We start from the raw sequence: 19833 nt of genomic DNA on the forward strand, positions 1-19833 counted from the left end.
CATATTCAGTATTAAAATTTTAGCAGTCAGATACATTTAAGTGGGCTGAATGGCTCTTCATCTGTTTGGGACTGCAACATGTCCCAATTCACTGTGTCCCTCTCAGGTTCCCCAAAAGCATGCCTCTCACAGACAGTGCTAATGAAGCCTTTGTGATACAGAAGGGTGGCCCAGATCAGTGACCTATATCATAAAAATTCATGTGCTTTTCTAAAGTATAGCTGTGGGAACAGGGTAAAAATTGCTGCCATCATACAACACACAGTAGCACTGGAGGCTGTTTTGCACCATACAAACACTTTCAGTATAAAAGCATTAACAGCATCTAGCTCAAGAGTGCTGGAGCTGAGTTCAGGACTTTGAGTGTGTATGCAGGTCCTGAGAGCCCAGCTGGCTCGGGACATGGCAAGTGGCAGAAGAAATATACCTGTGGCTCAGGTATATTTGCTCACACTGACCTGCAATACCCACTGACATCAAAGTGGACCACAAAGGTAAGAAACAAGGACATTTTTGGGACACTCCTGAATCTCTCCTTGCTTACTACAAAGAAGTTTATTTACTACAAGTCACAGAAACCAACAATTTTAGGATCTTCTGAATCCTGTCAGCTGCTCAGCTTCTCCTACCTCAGGCTGGAGGGGAGGCAGCAGATGGGAGGACTGCAGTGGTCTAATCTAGGCTTTGTGGAAATGTGGTGAAGATATAAGCTGTTTGCTAAAGTGCCCACTGCACCTTTTGCATTTCTCTTTCCTGGCTAATTGGAAAGCCTGTAACACAGAGCATTCTTTGGCTTCCTTGGTACAAGAGAAGTTATGGGATTCATTTCTTTGCCTAGGGAAGCTGTATATCAATTCTGAGGTGTTTCATTGACCAGTTGTACATGGTATTTCTCAAGAAACTCAGGTTTGCCTTTCTAATTGATACAGCAAAATTTAGGCAGTAAAGAAAAAAATGTTACATGTTACTTTGAAGGATTTAACCCTATTATAGAATAAAATGAAACCACACACAGATTTTGAACCTATCAGGTCTCTCCAAAATATGCATTTCTCATACCTTAAAATTATTTTCGCATTAAGATGTAGCTACAAACTATTTAAAAATAATGACAGTGTACTGACAAAATATACAATTTCCAAAAGGAGATGTTATTTTCTCTCCTTTTCTTGATCTAATAAATCATTTTTGTAAAATCTTTTCTGAAACTTCAAAATAAAATTAATAAAAATGAAAAATCTCTGCATGAAAATGGAAACTAAGAGTAGTTGATAAGTATTACAGTTAGTAAGTACTTACAGCATCTACAGAGATCTCCATTCTGTCCAATTCTAACACCGTCTATAAAGCAAATTGAGACATTACTTGTTATTACTCAATGGCATGTCACACTATGATGTAAAAACTTGTCTTTTCTTCCTAAATATTTGAAGCCTATGCTTTAATTTTTGTGGTACAAATGCATTTTAAAAGTGTCAGAGAGTATTCTCAGAGCCCTGTTGAGACTCACAATGAACAGATTCACAGAATATCTATATGGAAATCAAAATACACTCAAGGAAGCACCACAGCAAGAATAGCTGTAGCAGAGGTAAAGGAACCAGGACTGAAAAAAGCAACTCAGGAACCTGTGTCTAACTCAGAAGGTTCCACACAGGTGTTCACCCAGTCTCTCTCCTGCAGACTGGCCCTGTAAGGAAGCCACCTTCTTGAGCAATTTCACTTCATGGTTTCTAAATTTGAGACTAAGCATGAATATTCCTCAAAGAGGTGCTTTTTTGAACATTCACATTAAAAACTCATTTGTAACATTTCAAAATCCTGCAAATGTTTTGTCCATATATCATAAAATATGCAGACTAACAAGATATCTCTGTCTCACAGACCTGATGAGTTTCACTAGAATCAAGACTTGATCTTTCTCTAGTATTTTTTTTCATAAATGGTCATTGAACCAAAATCCTGAATTTGAATCACTGCAAAATAACTGTAATATAAGTAACCAAGGAAACATCAACACTCCTAAATTTCACAGAACATACTATACTACATCATCTTTTAATTGTTCAAAATTACATAATAGAGAATGGAATTTTTTAATCTCCCGTTCTTACATTGAGAAAATCCACAAAAAGCATATCTTTAGTCGTCTTAACTTTCAGTAATAAACCCAAAAATAAATGCTGCTTAAAAAGAAAAATGCTTACTCTTTTCACAATAGTCAAGACATCTTTGTCTTTCTCTTGACACAGAAGTTTCCTTATACATAATTCCAACTGCTGAAGTAAATGTTTATCAGTGGGAATCTTCAGAGTAGATTTGACTTTTGGCAACAAACAGCACAGCTTCATTCTACCAAAAAAACCCAAATATTCACCTTTTGATGCACAATGTCTATTTAAACAGTTTCACTTAATAATAAACAGTATGTGGCAAAGCTGAGTGCACACATACATGTGCAAATTATGCTTACCTAAATCTCTGTGCAGCATTAATATTAGACATTCATATATGTTAATGATGACAACATGAATGACACACATCAGAAACAAGATTAAAAGCATAAAATCACATAAAATGTGTGACCAAAAATAAATTCTACTTTCCTAATGGTAATAACTGCCTGGTCCCTATCTGTTTAGAAAATAAAGAAAAAACAGTTACTACAAAAATAACAGGAAAAACACCTTATAAAAATGAATAATAGACCAAGTTCCCTAACATTATTGTACTGTTTTTCAATTTTCCTTAACAATGAAGCAGACACCCTTTTCCATAACATAAAACCTGCTCTAAGTTGTTTAGTTCAGACCACTTAAATAATTGCTTGAATGTTTTACTTCATATATAGTGACAGTGAAATGGATGGGAATTAATGGAGGTTGAAGCTGTGTTCTCTCCTCTACACCCATGAGACAGCATATAACTTTTTTCCCATCTATTGTTGGCTCTCCTCTCCTCGTTGTTCCCTTCAATCCCAAACCCTGGTGCTTAGAATTGATCTGCTTCTGGGATTTCCTAGCACCCTCCCCACACTCCCCTGCATCTTTAATACTGATTCTGAAGGCTCTTTATATTTTTACTCAAGTTCAAATATTTAAGCAAAACATAAAACTTATAACAGTATATCTTAATATATTATTTAAAACTTTTTTCCTGTACACTGCTTCATATTCTACATACCTGACATTTGCCACTGGGTCATGTGTAAGTTCAAGCACAGGTAAAAAGAAGTATTTACAGAAGAATGATTTTGAAAACAGTTCCATAATGAATTCACAAGTATCTAAAAAACGAAGTCTGTTCCAGTAACTTTTTCCTTGGCCAAGTTCTGAAAAATGAAAAATTGCAAATATTATCTGTGAAGTTTTCAATGTCAGACAGAAAACATTTGACAGGTTGATCTTTGACTTAAAAGATGATAATCACAGACATCAAAAGACATATTCTCAGCCTATATCAATTCTTTCTTTTAGTAAAAAATTAACATTCTGAATTCCATTAATTCTGTCAGTGAGCACTCCAAAGAGCAAAAGAGCAAGTAAACTAGCTACAGTGCTAAAGAAACTCCTGTATGTCTTTCAAACCATGTCACAGGAGTATCAAAATAACTGTGTAAACATCAAGGAATGTTAATGAGAACTGTTAAAACGTCTAAGCTATCTTCAAAACACATAGCATACACCAAAATATCAACTTTAGGTGGCTGGTTAATAAATTAATTTCTGAGATTTATTCAGCACTTCTTATGCTGAAGCCTCTAGAGAATTTTACTTCTAGAGAGGAACTCTGTTTTTTATTTTGCTGCACCCACAGCCTAGTAATTTTGGCTAAAAGAAGTAGGGTTGGAGGGGTCTTGGCATATAGTTTCTGCACTGCCTCTTCCCCAATCCCTTTATATAAACTCCAGATATATTCTTCACATATGCACAGTACATTTTGAAGATATGAGCAACTGAATGTCTTCCAAGTGTAGTCCCTCCAATGATAAAGGAAATTACACTGAATAAATGTAACTGTAAATAGATCTTCAGCCAAAACTAACTTTCATTTCTCAGTAATCGAGGAAAGATCATCTTACGTTCAATCAGTTTCTGAATAACCTCGTGTCTCTGCTCTTGTTTGCGATTGTAGCGCAAATAAACGCACAGAGTCCGAGCAGCTGCTTTTTGGACTGGCAGAACATTCTTGAAAAAAATAAAGGGAACACAGTTAAACATATCTGAAGGAGTATGGCTAAAAACATATATAGAATTTAAAAAAAAAATAGCTAAAAAGTAGACAAGTAGCCTAACTTTATAAATTTTTAAATAAATGTCATTATGGAAGAGAGAATTAGGAAGTTTGGCCAATTCATGAGACACCTGCTTCTTTATTCCTTCTGCTCAACTTGTAGATTTAAGTATTTCATAAGCACCTTAAAATATTCCATGTTTGCAAGGCACCTTCAGTATTGCAGGTGGTAGAAATAAAATTTACAGCATCTTCTCTTACAACAGTTTTATTCTTGGATTAACTCAGTAAAATTTCAGACTAGTAGCTCTAAATGATAATTTATTTTAGAAATGCAGAGTTCTTTCATAAAGAACAAAAACAATGTAATGTATGGAATCAGGAAAAAGAAGGCATATTTCAGAGGAAAAAGTTTTGATTTAACTAGAAACAAACTGATGGTGAGCACAAGGAAAATAAGAAGTCTTGGATAGGAGGAAAACCGTCAATCCAAATTTTGCTCCTCAAATGGGGAAAAGTTTTCAGTGAAAATTCTCATAGGAAAAATTACAGGACTTGATATACCATATGAAAGGGTTAGGACTTTAAGATCAATATAACACAGGAAGTACTACACATAGCAAATATCCAGTGGTCTAACTTGTGTTAACAAATAAAACCAAATCAGAAAGAGACAAGTGAGCTCACATTTGTCAAAATGATTGTCAACATCCTGTGAAGAAAACGGTAATAGATCTGATCGCTCGGTATGATATGAGGGAGACATGCGTATTTTTGTAGTAACTTCTCATGCGTTCTCCATTTTAAAGAAGTTGCTGCTCTCTGTTCTGCTGTTGTTAATGCAGGAATCAAGTCAGGAATAGAGAGCAACTAGAAACAGAAAGATAAACAATAATTTTACATTTTCAAGCTGTGTGTCTTGTCACTATGCTTAAAAAGCAAATCACAACAATATAAGAAGGGGCAACTAATCCAAAAGCTATTTCAGTACCTAGTTAAATACACTTTCATCTCCAATCCCTTCTCCTGACAAAGGAGAACTAAACACTGTTCTCTTTGTAACACCCTTTTACAGATATTAAAACCATTATGCCAACTCTCCTTAGTATTCTCTTTCTCAAACCAAATGAATCCCATTTCTCTTTTATCCTCTTAATCTTTGCAGTTATTGTTCTCAATCCCCTAATTAGTTTTAGTAGAAATTAATTTTAGTAGGAACTGTACACCTTTTCTCAGTAGAAGGCAAAGAATTTTTAGTAGCCAAGCTAAATCCCTTTTAATATTAAGAAAAATGAAACAGACTGCTACATCTGATGTTGCATTTGCTCTATTTGATATATATTTACAGCTGTAAACAACTGAAAAATTCATATTTTTAAATTACACTGTCAACTTCTTCACATACAAGAAAATAAATTTCTTCAGTTCTTAAACTGCTGCAATATCTCAATTTATCATACATTTATGAAGTATGCTCAAAAGCAGCATCCTTTCTGTTCCATCTTAGAAGTAAGGAGTCATGGAATAAACCATCATCCAGAGCTACATACAATTAAATTAGAAAAGGTGGGAGCTGAGTACAGATCTCTTAATTCACTGTCTTTACTTCAGAAAATAGATTTCAGAAATAGATTTCCTTCTAGCAGAAGCCTGAAAATGGCACCCATGAGCAATTGATACATCAATATGAAAAAAATTTAAAATAGGTATTAGCTATCAATCCCTTAACAAAAAACAAGTTTTGTTTTCACTTAAGTGTGGTTAATTAGAAAAAGAACACTCATACACTGTTCATTTTCGTATTAACTCTAGTATTTCAAAAATTTTTAATATTAAGTCTTATAACGTCAACAATCAAATTAAAAAAACAAACAGAAACTTCATATCTCTCCAAAGCAGAAACTAATCATGAAAGCCTTTTCCTACAAAATTTGTCTGAAATTTCTTACTACCTTCATTTAGAAAGAAAATATTAAAAACCTCATGAGAATACCCACCTTGCTTTCTGATCCATTGTTTTCTCCTCCATTAGTCATTAGTTCAAGGATTTCAGGAAGGTGACCTACTAGGGCATCTAACACCTATTTAAAGAAAGGCTGCATGAAAGAGATCTGTAAATTAACTTAACTCCATGTTTAACTCTCACCAACATATCCCTGCTGACACCTTTCAAGTTACTGCTCTCTCATACAGAAAAAAATGGAGATTAGTTCCATTGATTAGTTCCATTGACGGCTGATATTTAAATGCAGTAAGTAATATAAGTATTACAGGTATCAGTTCTCATTTATGTGATCAGACAAGCTTTCTAACTAGAGTAGTCTAACTTACTACTGGAGAAACCACATCAGAGGAAATGGTGATTTTTTTTCTTGAATATAAAGACGTCTCTTCTTTCCATCCTAAAAAATCTCACTGTGTTAACTGCAATATAACTGATTCATGTCCTATGCACCTTGGACAAAAACTCTTTCTGTAAATTTTCATCTTTGAACCGTACACAGCTTCTTTATTTCCTCTTCAATTGGACAATAAAAGTAAAACAAAGCAAAAGACCTTGAATCTTATCAACTATTATTTTAATAGAGTACCAAACCCAAAGCTGTTTAGAGTTTGTAAGGTAATAAATAATACAGTAATTAAAACTATTTAGAAATAGCATTTTTAAAAACTAATTCAAACACCTTCCTATTTTCCTCCTTTTTATTCACAGAAGGCTGGCATCTTTATGCAGAGTCTGTGCAACAGAAGTAAAAGCTGTTAATCATTTCAAATTGTTACTCTACTGTGTTAGTGAAGAGTTATTAAACATGAAGATAATCTGCCTCAATGTAGCAAGCAAAAAAAGATCCAATAAAAGTGTATTACCTCCAGTGACTCATCCTGTAATAGCGTAACCAGTTCTTTATGTATTGTATACACATCAGAATTTAAAAGCTTAGCAACCTAAAAAATGACAGAAAGTTAGCAGGGTGAAACATTCTTTAGTTCTATGGCACAACACTGCTTTCTTACTTTACAGCAAGCATGAAGAGACACAGAAAACAAGTGTGTAATATCAGCTTCCTAAAGTTGTGTACTTTCGCACTGATCAGATTAAAAATCTGCTTATATAAAAAACATGAGACAAGAAACAGGTCTAACTATCAAACATGCTTATAGAATTAACTCTATTTCACATTTAACAAGAAATTTTTAGGCTGCACTGCAAGGCTAGAAATTTCCTTGCAGAATATTCAAATGTTGTAAATTAGGAGAGTTAAGAGTCAGCCTGCTGTATAATTTACAGAAGATGAAACACAAAATTTTCTTATCCTGTGCTGGATTCTAAGTTTCCCCAACCTTCCACCTGAAGTCTTCACTCCTTACTCCTTTTGGGTTTTGACTGTGACTCATGTGATTCATAAGTCTCATGTAAATTTTTAAAAAACACGAGCAATCCATCTTCATGCTGTTAAAAAGGTTTTACAGCAAGCATAACATGAACTTGAGGAATGAGATTCTTTTGCCACAAGAAATATTTAGATGATGTTTTTTAGTGTTTCTTTAAGCTAAGTGAAAATAAGAGCTTACTTCCAATCAAGATGAAACTTTAAGAAAATGGCTACAAGGATTTTTTTTTTTTTTTGGGGAAGTAATACAGATAGCAGGGAATGCCATAAATTACTCATTTTTGTCTGTCACATGGTTGTCTAGTTAAGCTGTTAAAATTACATCAATGAGAACTAAATGTACATTTAGACCAACATATAATTTTACTGGATATTTTTTTAAATGAGCTAGAATACTTCCCTTATATCTAGGCAGTACCATAATAGTGCTATACAGCTAAAAAAATATTATGTAGAATTAGATGCTAATTTTACAGTTTCAACAATTATGTTGGACTATCATTCATTAAGACAAGACATCAATAGGTAATGACAACTGGAAATCCATACATCTTTCTTACAATGGTGGAAAAAAAAAACATTTTTCTCTCTACTATTCATTTAAAAGTTTTCAGCAAACTGCTTAATTTACCAATTTTCCCAGCAACAAAATGGGATCAACGCTAAGCTCAAAGACTGAAACACAAGAGTGTTATGAAACACATTTTAATTCCTGGAATTCATTCCATATAGTTAATATTACCTATTCATTTGTACATTTTTTTTTAATTTTATGAAACAACAGAGTAGAATTTTTATAAGTTGAATGGAAATATAAGAATACATATGCTGTTATAGCTGCATAAATTTCCAAGTAGCTTCATATTAAATTGAGCATTTCATTTAGATTTGTTCCACAAAAATATTCCTCACATATAACAGCAAACTACAGTTCTAAAGACTCTCAGGCACAAAAGGGGGAAGTTCCTTTCTGTTTTCTAATACTATTGAAAAACTTCAAATATTATAGTTACTACATTTGTTTATGTTTGTGGCACTAGATGTCCAAAAGTTTTTCTAGCTTTTTCTCCTTCCAATCTGATCTAGCAGTAATCTCTTGTAGAAAAATGTCACACAACTTAAATAAAATACTGTGTGTATATGGGCTATATACAGAGGCCAAACAGAACTGAACACCCTTGACAAACTAAATAATTTCAATACATTTTCTCATGTCTTTTTATTTTGGTTGAACAGCCACAAATGTAAGCCTAAAGACAAAAACAAAATAAAACCATGTGAGCAGTAAGAAAGAACCATTGCAGACTTACTTCAAAGAAACTGATGGCCATGGTATATCTGACAGGAACTTCGGGGTCATGACAAAGGCAGAAGAATATAGAATAAAGTTCTAAATGGAAGTTCTTTGGATCCACAAAAACAATCATGGCCTGTGGAAGGAAAAAAGTTATTTTTTTAACTATACAGCTAAAGGATGACACTAGCAGAGATTATCAGATGAGTTTGAGAGGTAACAGGTTGTTATTTTAGGAAGAAGTGTGAAGGTTTTGCTGGCCTTGTAAAATACAGGCACCAAGATAAAATCCAGAGTTGAGACCTAAACAGAATTTATTTATCTTCCAGACATGCTGCAGGCTGTTTTTCTGAAGATAAGGACTAAAACTATGAGATATAAAACTTCAGATTTATAAATACTGTTAATGTTTCTGTACTCTAGCAAAAACTGCAAATGGACACTTCAAAAACAAACATTTTAGCAAGCAACAAAGCAAGAAGCTGAATTTCAATATGATTGTGTTTGTATATACCTTGGTTTTGCTCAAATAAACCAACAGATGTCTACCCACATACAGTGTGTTTGCCTTTAAAAGGCAGAAAACAGCTGCCTAGGCTCTTGGTGCAAACACATTTTCATTGAATACAAATGCAGAATGTCAAAATACAAAGTAGATTTACAAAAATATGACTGGTGTATTTAAAGACCTCACATAAAATTGAAAAGACTTTCTGTACTCAGGCAGAAACATGACTAAAACATCAACCTGAGCATTCAGTTTCAATCTCTAACTCCCAAGAATGATGTGACACACAATGAATATGAAAGTGTAGATTCAAGTGGTTTGAAAATGGGGACTCTGTTTCACAGACCTTTTCCCAAACCCTTTGTGCTAAGCATTTGGAGAAAATGTGCAGGAAAGAATAAAGCCAGTACCATTTCCTCAGTCCAAATGTGCCAATAATTTTCTGAGGCTCTGCAAAGAGTAGTATTTCATGCTTACTCTTTTGCACAATCTCACTAACTGAAACTTTGCAGGAAAGAGCTAAAATCTAGCTAATAATAAACAATTTTGGAATAACTCATCTATCACTTATACAGTCCTATTCAGAGATCTGCATGCACAACACAAATTAAGATTAAACCTTAAATGAATATTACTTACTGGAAAATTGTAAGCACAATTCTTCCTCACTGAAATATACTTCTTCTCCTGTTCCAGAGTTTGCAGATGTAGTTGATTATCATTATGCCCATTTTCCTGCTGTAACCCCAGCGTGGAAAGCTTCTTATAAAATTCCAAGAACCGCAAGTGCTGTTCAGGAGTAAAAATGCCTCAAAAAAAAAAAAAACAAAAACAAAAAACCAAACAAAACAACAAACTTTCCTCATTACAAATGTTATTAATAATGTACCCAAACAAATCTTATTTTAAAATATCAAATACCTAGATTTTATTCCTCCTCTTCCTTCTACCTCCCTTGAATCTAGCAGAGTATAATCACTACAGACAAGTACTCAGAACAAACTGGAATGTAACTAGCAAGAAGAATTTAAAAACTACAAGTACTTTAGGTAATAAGAGAATAACCAAGAAAAGGCTCAATTTTCTATTCCAGAGGGCAAGGCAAAGCTATCATTGATTGGTATCAAGAACGCTGAAATGCTTAATATTTTTTTTAAATTCCACTAATATCACCAGGCTGAGTACAACTAGTAACTCTGACAAAAATTCAACCTTTAAGTAGAGAAACAACACGTCAGTGAATATTAAGAGGTTTTCAAAACACGCAGTCAGATATGCTTCATTCCAGTACTCAAAGTACTAGTTGCTGAAATCTTAAATAACAGAATAGAAAATGGCTGAAGTGGTACTTATATTTAATAGCTGGAGAGGGACAGGACAAGCCATATAATTACATAAGTCAGGTTACTTTCACGTGTTTGATAAAACTGAAACAAACAAACAAAAAAATCTACTACTAAAAACCAACACATCCACATATATCCCCTCCAAAAAATAGCAGTACTCAACATGGCAAAAGGAAAACTTGTCAAACTGATTCAATTTCCTTCTAGCATAACAGGACCTGTGAAACCAAAGAGGCAATAAGGGTCATGACTTTCACAAGAAGGGAACAGGAATGATAGATTGAAAACTATAAAAGTGCTCCAAAACTACTTGGAAAAAGAACTAAGAGAAAACTACCCATATACCAATGAGAAGATAGGCAATTGTATAAAGTAACTTTATCCCAATTGTGGTACTAGTCAGTATTTTCATTGATCTTCTGAATGCTAGACAAAAGGCTTTGCTTATTCAGCATTCTGAAAGCACCAACCAAAGATAGAGAATGTTTATTCTTCAGAAAGACAGTTTAAAATGATCTTCAGTAACTGGACATATGGTCTTAAAACTTTAGACTATTATTCCATTAGAACAGCAGTAAGATACCATGTTTAGCCTGATCTGCATCACCTGAACAAGGCCAGAAAAGAGAAAGACTAACCAGCTGCCAGACTTTTTTAAAAAGGCAATTTTTCATACTGAAAAATGTGACCAGCAATATATTTGGCAAGACATATGAAGTAACCCTTTCACTTCATTCAACTGTCCTAAGGCATAACACTTCCAAGAAAAATATGAACTTGTCAGATGGAGTTCAGAGGTGAAGAAAGAGCAGGAGTTAGTCATTCAATCTAGAGAAAAGAAGACTAGAAAAACATGATAAACACAGGATGGACTGTCCTAGCTCTCTGTTTCTGAAAATAACATTTTGACATTGTGGAACAGCCATTTCAAGTAATCTGTAGTGATGCAATGGTCACTTTGATCGTCTCTAACATAATCATGAAGGTTCATTTTAAAACACTGTAGGAAAGATCAAAGGTTTTAAGAGTCTAGGGGGAAATTAAAATGTAAAGCCATGATTCTGTGCTGATCCTCCACAGGTACTATATGGTAGGCAGATCTATCAAGGAAAATTGTGCTGCACTCAAATTAAAATTCAAGCACAGATTATGGATGTAAAGATTATGAATACAGATTTGGCTGCAGCTGGGGAATCCACATGGCATTACATCTCCTTTCTCCCCAGAAGTTCCTTATGGCCCACACTCTGCATTGTGCCTTAAAAAGGAGATCAAGCACAGAAAAGAACAAAGTTAACATCATAACGTTTTCAAACATTTCTAGTTTCAAAAATTCAAAAATTCAATCACAAGCTCCAGAATACTCAAAAATATCAGTCAAACCAATAAAGATGAAGCACCATGTTTCCATCTTTGACCCTGTCTAAACAAAAACAACAAAAAACAATAAGCAGATGGTCACTGTAAGAGGAAATTTCCAAACTATCATTTCGTTTTTCCCCCCATTACAAGGGGTTCAAATTCTCCAATCTTCCCTCATATTTAAGATTTTCTAAAAGAAATTAAATCATACCATATAATCCATTACACAGTTTCCCTAAATGGAAAGATAAAGAAACTAGGATAGATTCATCTGTTTTGAAGGATTTTTCACAGAACGATTTCACTAATGGGAGAACAGTTTGACTCCGATCATCTGGAAAACAAAAGAAATTTTTAGAGTTAGCCATTTGTCAACATTTTAAAAAGAGCACAGAGACGGACCTTCTGTAGTAAATTGAGAAAAATTTCATTTAACATTCTCAGGATTACATCTGCAGGTACTCACAGAAGGTACAAAACAGGTAGAGAGAATGATCCTAAATTTAGTACTTTTCCTTTTATATTCAGTTTTGTTTGTTCTTAGTGAAAAGGCACCCCCCAGTAAAGGATGAGGCAGAGAATAAATAAACAGTGATTACCTTCTCCATCCACCAAGAATATAGAGAATGAATACTGCATTACTCCTACAAGATTTCCTACAATAGTAGGAATAGAGGGAGATCAAGACTGAACATAATTGTGACAGTAAATAGAAAACTCAGGATATTCTGCAAGCTAATTTTTTAAACTTAATGAGAAGTGCTACAAAATCTTTTGGTATACAGTAAATTCACAGAGAAACAAAATAATTAAAGACACAGGAAAGAAATTAAATAATTTAAAAATTAAAGCCAAATCCAAACACTCTGTGTCCTTATAAAATAAACAAGCAAATGTTTGAAGAAATTTATATCTTCAGACTTATTTTAAATAAAATAATTGTATTAAAATGTTTTTTAAAGGGATAATGATTTTTTAATGGTAGATCAACAACAAAATTCAGCAAATAATTGTGATTGAACAAAGTTAAATTGGTCTTGGAGAAATATTTTGATGTTGTGGGAGAGAAACTCTAGAATGTAATTTTGGGTCATCTACCTTCAAAAGTGTTCATTTTCTTGTTCAGCCATGAAAGCAAAACCCACGCAACCCCCATTTCTAGAAAAATTCCTTAAAAACCTGCAAATAACCCCTGATTGCTTTCTCTAAGCTTCTTACAGTAACTCAAAGCATTAGTTACAGCAGGGGGTGGGGGAGGAGGAGTGAAGACTGAGAGGTGCAAAGAGACGCACAAACTTGATAGCATCAATACAGAGGCTCAAGAATTAGAAAATTAACTTACTACCATACTTACTGATATAAACACTCACTGCTAAAAAGTCATTTACAGTATTCTCCCCAAAACGATACTATTTTTTTCTTTTCCTTATCCACTCCTCTATATGGCTTAAATACAACCATATATTGCAGTAATTCATCACCAAGTTCCTGTACAGTACATTTTTGTTGAGCTAACACTTTGTATTCTGTGTACTGATAGCACTAAATTAATTAGTTAAATACTAGCAACACAACATTTCCATAATTTATGCAGTAATTTTACTCATTCTATTAAGACAGATTAAATTAAAAACTTGGAATATGTTAATTGATTTCATGGACAACTAGCTCACCTCCCTTAAAACTTTCTGCATATAAAGCACTTCAAGACATGAAATATAAGGAAATATAAAGGACAAAGCAATGAACAAAATGAAATCAGAAATGTCTGAATAATGCACTTGGAACTAGTGCATTATTAGTAAGCCTAAATTAGATTCTTACCTGCATCAAACATATCAAGCAGATTCACCAAGGTCTCAAAAGCTGCCAGGCATACACTGCTGCCCTCATCTCTTGCCAGCCCCACTAACTCAGGAAGCACCACAGTTTTTGTTAGTTCTGTCCTGCAACGTGAAGCAAGCAGTCAAAAGAAAGCTTACAATGAAACAATGCTGCCACTGCAAAACAGAATTCTGCCTTGCAATACTCATTTAGATATTTTTTGGGTAGTTAAGAAGAAAAAACAAAGTTCTAAGGAAATAAAAGTCAAATAAAAAACCTCCAGTCAATCTCAGGACTTTTCTTCTTTGTCAACCAAGGAAACATACAAACTTTAAATGCAGAACTTCATAATTAAAAAAGCATTCAAATTAGCTCAAAATAAATTACAGAAAATGTAGTCTGAAAAAAAAATCAAAGGACTACAGCTATTTTACTGTATTACTAAGAAAATTCTTATGATCAAATATGCTCAATATGATGGTCCAAAGTGAAAATTTCATAAGTATGAGCCATGTTGGACTGAAGCAACTGGAAATTTTATACATCAAAGATGAACCTTCTTTACAGAGAACTGCTCAGAGAAAATTTGATTTCCCAACTAGTCTAAACACTGACTTTTGGCCTTGGTTTAAAGTAGGAAAGAAAGGTTTCTGCTTGTCCTTTTTTGCCTTGGTACATACCAACCTACTAACATACTGCTGATACTTAACTCAGGACACTGAAATAAAAAAAATGCTTAAAATATCCCTTCCAATCAGACTAAAGCAATAACAGCTGCCCCTTTTGTAAGTCAATATAAACAATAATCCTTTCAAATGTTTATAATAAGCATCAAAGTGATTTGCACCTTACAGAGTTTATTATACCTACCAGCAAATCAAGAGGTGTTAACAGTATTCTTCCAAGCAAATGATTAAACACTCAAATAAAATTACAAGAAAATGTTAGATTATTTACTGGCAATAACACTAACTGGTAAAAATAAGTATTTGGACTGTTGTCACATTATACCTTCAATATTTACCTGAAAATTTGCTCATGTCTATTTAGTTACTTTTTTATTTACTTACTACCTATTCATCCTGAACATGACACACTGGAATAGCTTCCATATTGAAAGCACTGAATGTTCACCATTTCTCATGAGATTAAATCATCTAAAGCATTAAAAAGAAACTAAGCTAAAACTTGAGATATAGAACAGTCTATACAAATACATTAATGCTAAAAATAAAAGTTGGTGAGGAGAGAATCAAAGAAAAATACACAGGACAGATCACTAATTAATAAAAAAATATTTAGCCCCACCAAACCTACTATTCTAAGGTGGGGTAAATTGCCAGTGATGCTGTCATTTGCCACTGCATAATACCTATGATTTTTTTAAACTTACAATTCCCAGACAGAATAAATGAAATTTAGTTCATTTTAAAGACACTAAACAAAATTAAGAAAATTTCCTTTCCAGTATGGTTACTTACTAGTATAAGATCTAATCTGTCTCTGCTGTCTAGCACTGGGTAAGGAATGTTACCTTTTTTAATCTGTAAAAGAAGTTACTGCTTTTTTTCATTCCTGACAAAATAGCAGGTAGAGAGACCTCAAATTTTACAATATTTGTTCACTCAGAGACCAATCCTGTATGTAGTTAACATTTTCTTTTATTAAAGTTACATACGTTTTCAATCCTATCTGTGAATACTGAAGGCCTTCAAGCTTTGAGTAAAAGTTGATACTGAACTGAAATTTGCTTACAAAAGCCATTTAGCATTCTTTCTCAAAACACTGCACAATAATTATTAAAACTACTAATACTTGTCAGAATTTTTAAATAAGACAAATACCACCAATGCATAATTGAGACCATTTCAATATGAAGTCATTATTTAAAAAATCTGCTGGATTTATGGTTCAGCAATTTTACTATAAAAGAGAGAAAAATCTAAAAGTGGAAAAGAGACAACTGCCAACAGCCCGTTACTAAGAACACATCTGTACATTCCAGATTCATAACTGAGTATGCATAAATTGAGCTATTTTAAAAGGTGTTTTTAGGTTTACATTTTGGAGAAATATTTTGCATTTAAGATCAGTCAGGCAAATTGCACTCACCCTATTCCTCGAGCTACATGTTCCAGTTGCCGACACATGCAAGTTCTAACTTCATATTCCACATCCTGGCACAGTGATTTTACCAATGGAAGAACCTCTCTTTTAACACTAAAAATGTGAACATTTTTTATTAATATATAGAACAAGAATATATAAAATCTATTGAGTAGTTCTGAACTTTACTCACATATTATTTGTTTATCCCATATATTGCTAAATTGTCACACTCAATAAAGTATTTTCTGATAATCAGCAATTAGAAAAGAATATTGTATATTGGGTGCATATATGTGTTGCAAAGAAATAGGAAAAGGAATATTTACTGCCATTATAATTTGCTCATATTCATCTCTTATTTCTTATAAACTACAAAAATAGTAGGTAGGCTACTTTAGTAGGATGCTGTCCTCATTTAATATCTTCTAATCTTTAGTACAATTTCTGAACTGAACGAATAAAAAGATTATATAAATGGAAATGCAAATCCCAATTAAATGTCTGTAATACCTCATCTTTGATATGCAGGTATCTCCCAAGACATAATTAGGAAGAAAGGAGAAAAATAATTTAAGATTAAAAGCTTGAATATTGCAATGTTTTCAGGCAAGTAGAAAAAGTATTCATGTAAATCAATGGCAGATACAAAATAAAATTTTTGATTCCTATTTCAGTAAAAACACATATCACAACTTGGAAGAATCAGCCATTGTGTTTCCTTTCACTGCCCAAGGTTCTGTCATAAGTATTCATAAAATATCTCTATAAAAATCCTTATGTTATTGCAAAACTCAAGATAAATAATATGTAGACACTGACAAGCAAATTTTCAAGCCAGCTTGTACAGCCTCTCTTCATTTCAGTGAAAATTCATTAACTTCTTACAGAAAAAATTTAGCCTCAAGTTTCAAAAATTGTACCCTTGGAAGTTCAGCATTTTAGAATACACTAAATTAGGGGCTATGTAAAAAGAAAAAAAGACTTTTTAACTTGGAACATTGGAGGGTAGAAAAACTAATGTTCCATGACAAGGACAGGATACAAAAAACCTAGGAATAACATCAAATACAAAGTTTTTAATTATTGCATAAATTTTATTAGGAAAAACTGTGCCGCTCTGTAGAAGAAAATGAAGATATGCTTATATACTGCCTACTCCTGAGGATAGATATGTCTTCTGGGCCTGTACCAAGAGCCCTTCTGAAATGGGAATGAGATCGTGTCCTGAATTTTACTCAGTCTGCCACATTCTACACCTGAGGACCCAGCTCCCTTTTCAGGCCTCTGAACTGCATTCAAGAGCTCTCTACCAGAAGAATAAGATATCCCAGAAAATTCTGAGTTATCTTCCTAAAAAGTAGAGGCTGTGCAGAAAAGGTGCTAAGACCTGTTTACTGAAATGTGAGGATTCCTGCTTCTGAAGAGCAAGGAATCAATTTGAAGAAACACCACAAAAGATATTATTATTTTGGCTACTAATTAACACTGCTATATTTCACATAAGATTCCAAGTAATCCGTAAAGTCACTTATTTCCATGAGAATGTAACATCAAAGAAATAAATGCAAACTGCTATTCTGACAGAGTCCTAAAGATCTGGAACATTAAGATTTGGTAACATTTTCAAAAAATACCACTCTATCATTTTCATTAACTTTTGAATGTCCAACAGGTATAGTCTAAACAGCAAATGAAAATTTAGATAGTTTGCTTTTGGGTGCTTCTAGCTCTTTTTTATTGAAGAAAAAAAACATAATCTAAAGAAATTTATTCTTAAATGTCTTGTCATATTGTCCTGTTGTTCTTCTTTTCTGATATGCTGAATTCTTACATTTTGGGGCAGATCAAAATCATTATTAGAGTGGGTTTCCTCAACTAGACAGCTTCTGGGCCTTTAGTGGCCCACAGTGGTTTTCTATTGTAATTCAAAGTTATGTTGTGCCAGGTTGCCTGGATAGCAAACACATTTGGTGAAGTGGTCATGCTATCGAAAGCCTGGGTGAACTGACCAACGAATGTACCACACCAACAGCTTTGGGCAGATGAGTGACTCCGATTTACTTTCATCATTGCACCCTTTTCTGTCCAGACTCACAGACACTGACTCTAAGGTCTGGATAATATCAGGGAACGGCAGTAGCTCCTCATATATCTTCATTTTAATTAGGGATATTAAAAAAACAGATCTACATGCTAGATTTGGTTACATAATAAAAAGTTAGGAATGGAATTCTTCCTATGAGAAGAAACTCAAAGGAGATGAAGTTATGTTTTCTGCCTGTAAGTTTGGAGAGAAATCCACTGTGTGGCTTATTTTTGAGTAAGAAAAACAATATGGAAGAATGGCCTGAAAATGCTATCCATTCAAATCTGTGAAAGAGCATAGAAACTCAAGTCAAGTTATAAAGTGATGAACATCAGCAATTCTAAACATGCCAGTTAAATAATGAAAAGGATCTGTGAATAAAAATATTTAATTTTTGCAATAAAGTACTTTTCTTGTAGTAATTTTTGTCCACTAAAACAAAGAAATATTGGTTTACACTGTGGAATGAAAATATATTGACAGTATACTTACATATGAGCTTCAAATTTGTTAGCTACTTTTCCCATGATTTTACAACTAACTAAGCGGGACTGAAGTGTTTGAGAAAGCTGTGCTTTGGAAACAAGAGGATTCAGGATCTACATGGGAATAAAAAGAAGAAATATGAGTGGAAACATTGTGAGCATCAAATAAAGTATTTTATTTATCTTCTTTTAAAAAAAACATATCCCAAATGTCATTAACCTTTTCACTGAATTAATCAGTACTAACAATAATGGTGCCTATGCACATCAACAGTCAAATTTTTTTTAAATGACATCTTTAAAATTACATTGCAATTAAATTTTGGAGGTGACTGGAATAAATTATCTGTGTTTCTTCCAACCTTGGTTTTTACCCTTTGTAAGCTTAATTTTTAGACAGTTCTGGATTTTACTCTTATTTCAATAAGAATTTTTATACTACACAATCATATATTTAAATCTCCATATTGCTTTAAATTATAAACACAGTCAATATGTCCGTTGCAAAGCTTTTAAATGTAACAAAATATAAACATTTAAAAGTGACTAAATTATCTGACTAAAGGAGACTGGCATTATTACTTCGTGACAGATTTTCTTCTTCTATCTTGAGCTACACAGCGAAAAACTAAGAGTGTTTGCAGTGCATTAGTTTTGGTACACCAAGAACTACTGAAATACACTAAGGAATGGATCTCCAGCATTTGGTTCCATTTAGCAGATATTGGAATTTTAGTCCAATAGTAAACAACATGTAGTTTCTTCAGGAAGACATAGAGCGAAATACTACCCTGTAAACCAAAACAGGATGCAGGAAAACATGATACTGAGAATACAAAGTGCAGTGGAAATGTTACAGTGGAATGCAAATAAGTGTTGACTTTATTTGCCGAAGAACACCACTTTTTTTAAGGTGACCTTCTTGTCTCACATTTTCGCCCACTCGTCTCTTACAGTGTGTTCATTTTCACAGGTATGGAAGTGCCACAAATCTGACTGAAGTGAATAAAACTTTCAGGGAAATACAATCTTACAATCTTAATATTTTTTTTGTTAGCATCTGAGATTAGTATTACCTCATGTCTGACAGTTTCTTTCGGTAAAGCTTCTATTACAGCAAGAAGAGTTTCTAACCATGCATTGCTGACACCTGTTTAAAAGATACGAGTTATATGTGATGTCTTCTGTTGTACA

General features: G+C 33.4%; 2 protein-coding genes across 4 annotated transcripts in view; one reads left to right on the top strand and one right to left on the bottom strand.

Annotated features, from left to right (window-relative positions):
• Nucleotides 1-17226, top strand: part of SERPINA10 (serpin family A member 10) — a 36397-nt gene extending 19171 nt beyond the window's left edge. The window contains exon 6 of the transcript XR_013340144.1: nt 17170-17226. The gene's annotated coding sequence lies outside the window, so the exon portion shown is untranslated. The remainder of the gene's footprint in view (nt 1-17169) is intronic.
• Nucleotides 1-19833, bottom strand: part of PPP4R4 (protein phosphatase 4 regulatory subunit 4) — a 58831-nt gene that overhangs the window by 9285 nt on the left and 29713 nt on the right. For all 3 annotated transcript variants that reach the window (XR_013340143.1, XM_021541293.3, XM_021541296.3), the window contains 14 exons: nt 19716-19789; nt 18647-18753; nt 16072-16179; nt 13960-14081; nt 12347-12469; nt 10067-10236; nt 8936-9055; nt 7102-7179; nt 6231-6314; nt 4921-5103; nt 4082-4187; nt 3184-3331; nt 2208-2352; nt 1300-1341 (listed from right to left, as the gene is read on the bottom strand). Coding sequence is in view for 2 of the 3 variants with exons in the window: in XM_021541293.3 (XP_021396968.2) it covers nt 1300-1341; nt 2208-2352; nt 3184-3331; nt 4082-4187; nt 4921-5103; nt 6231-6314; nt 7102-7179; nt 8936-9055; nt 10067-10236; nt 12347-12469; nt 13960-14081; nt 16072-16179; nt 18647-18753; nt 19716-19789 (1610 nt within the window). In the remaining variant the exon portion in view is untranslated. The remainder of the gene's footprint in view (nt 1-1299; nt 1342-2207; nt 2353-3183; nt 3332-4081; nt 4188-4920; nt 5104-6230; nt 6315-7101; nt 7180-8935; nt 9056-10066; nt 10237-12346; nt 12470-13959; nt 14082-16071; nt 16180-18646; nt 18754-19715; nt 19790-19833) is intronic.

Source organism: Lonchura striata, chromosome 6 (genome assembly GCF_046129695.1).
Source record: "Lonchura striata isolate bLonStr1 chromosome 6, bLonStr1.mat, whole genome shotgun sequence".
In the NCBI taxonomy this organism is placed as follows: domain Eukaryota; kingdom Metazoa; phylum Chordata; class Aves; order Passeriformes; family Estrildidae; genus Lonchura; species Lonchura striata.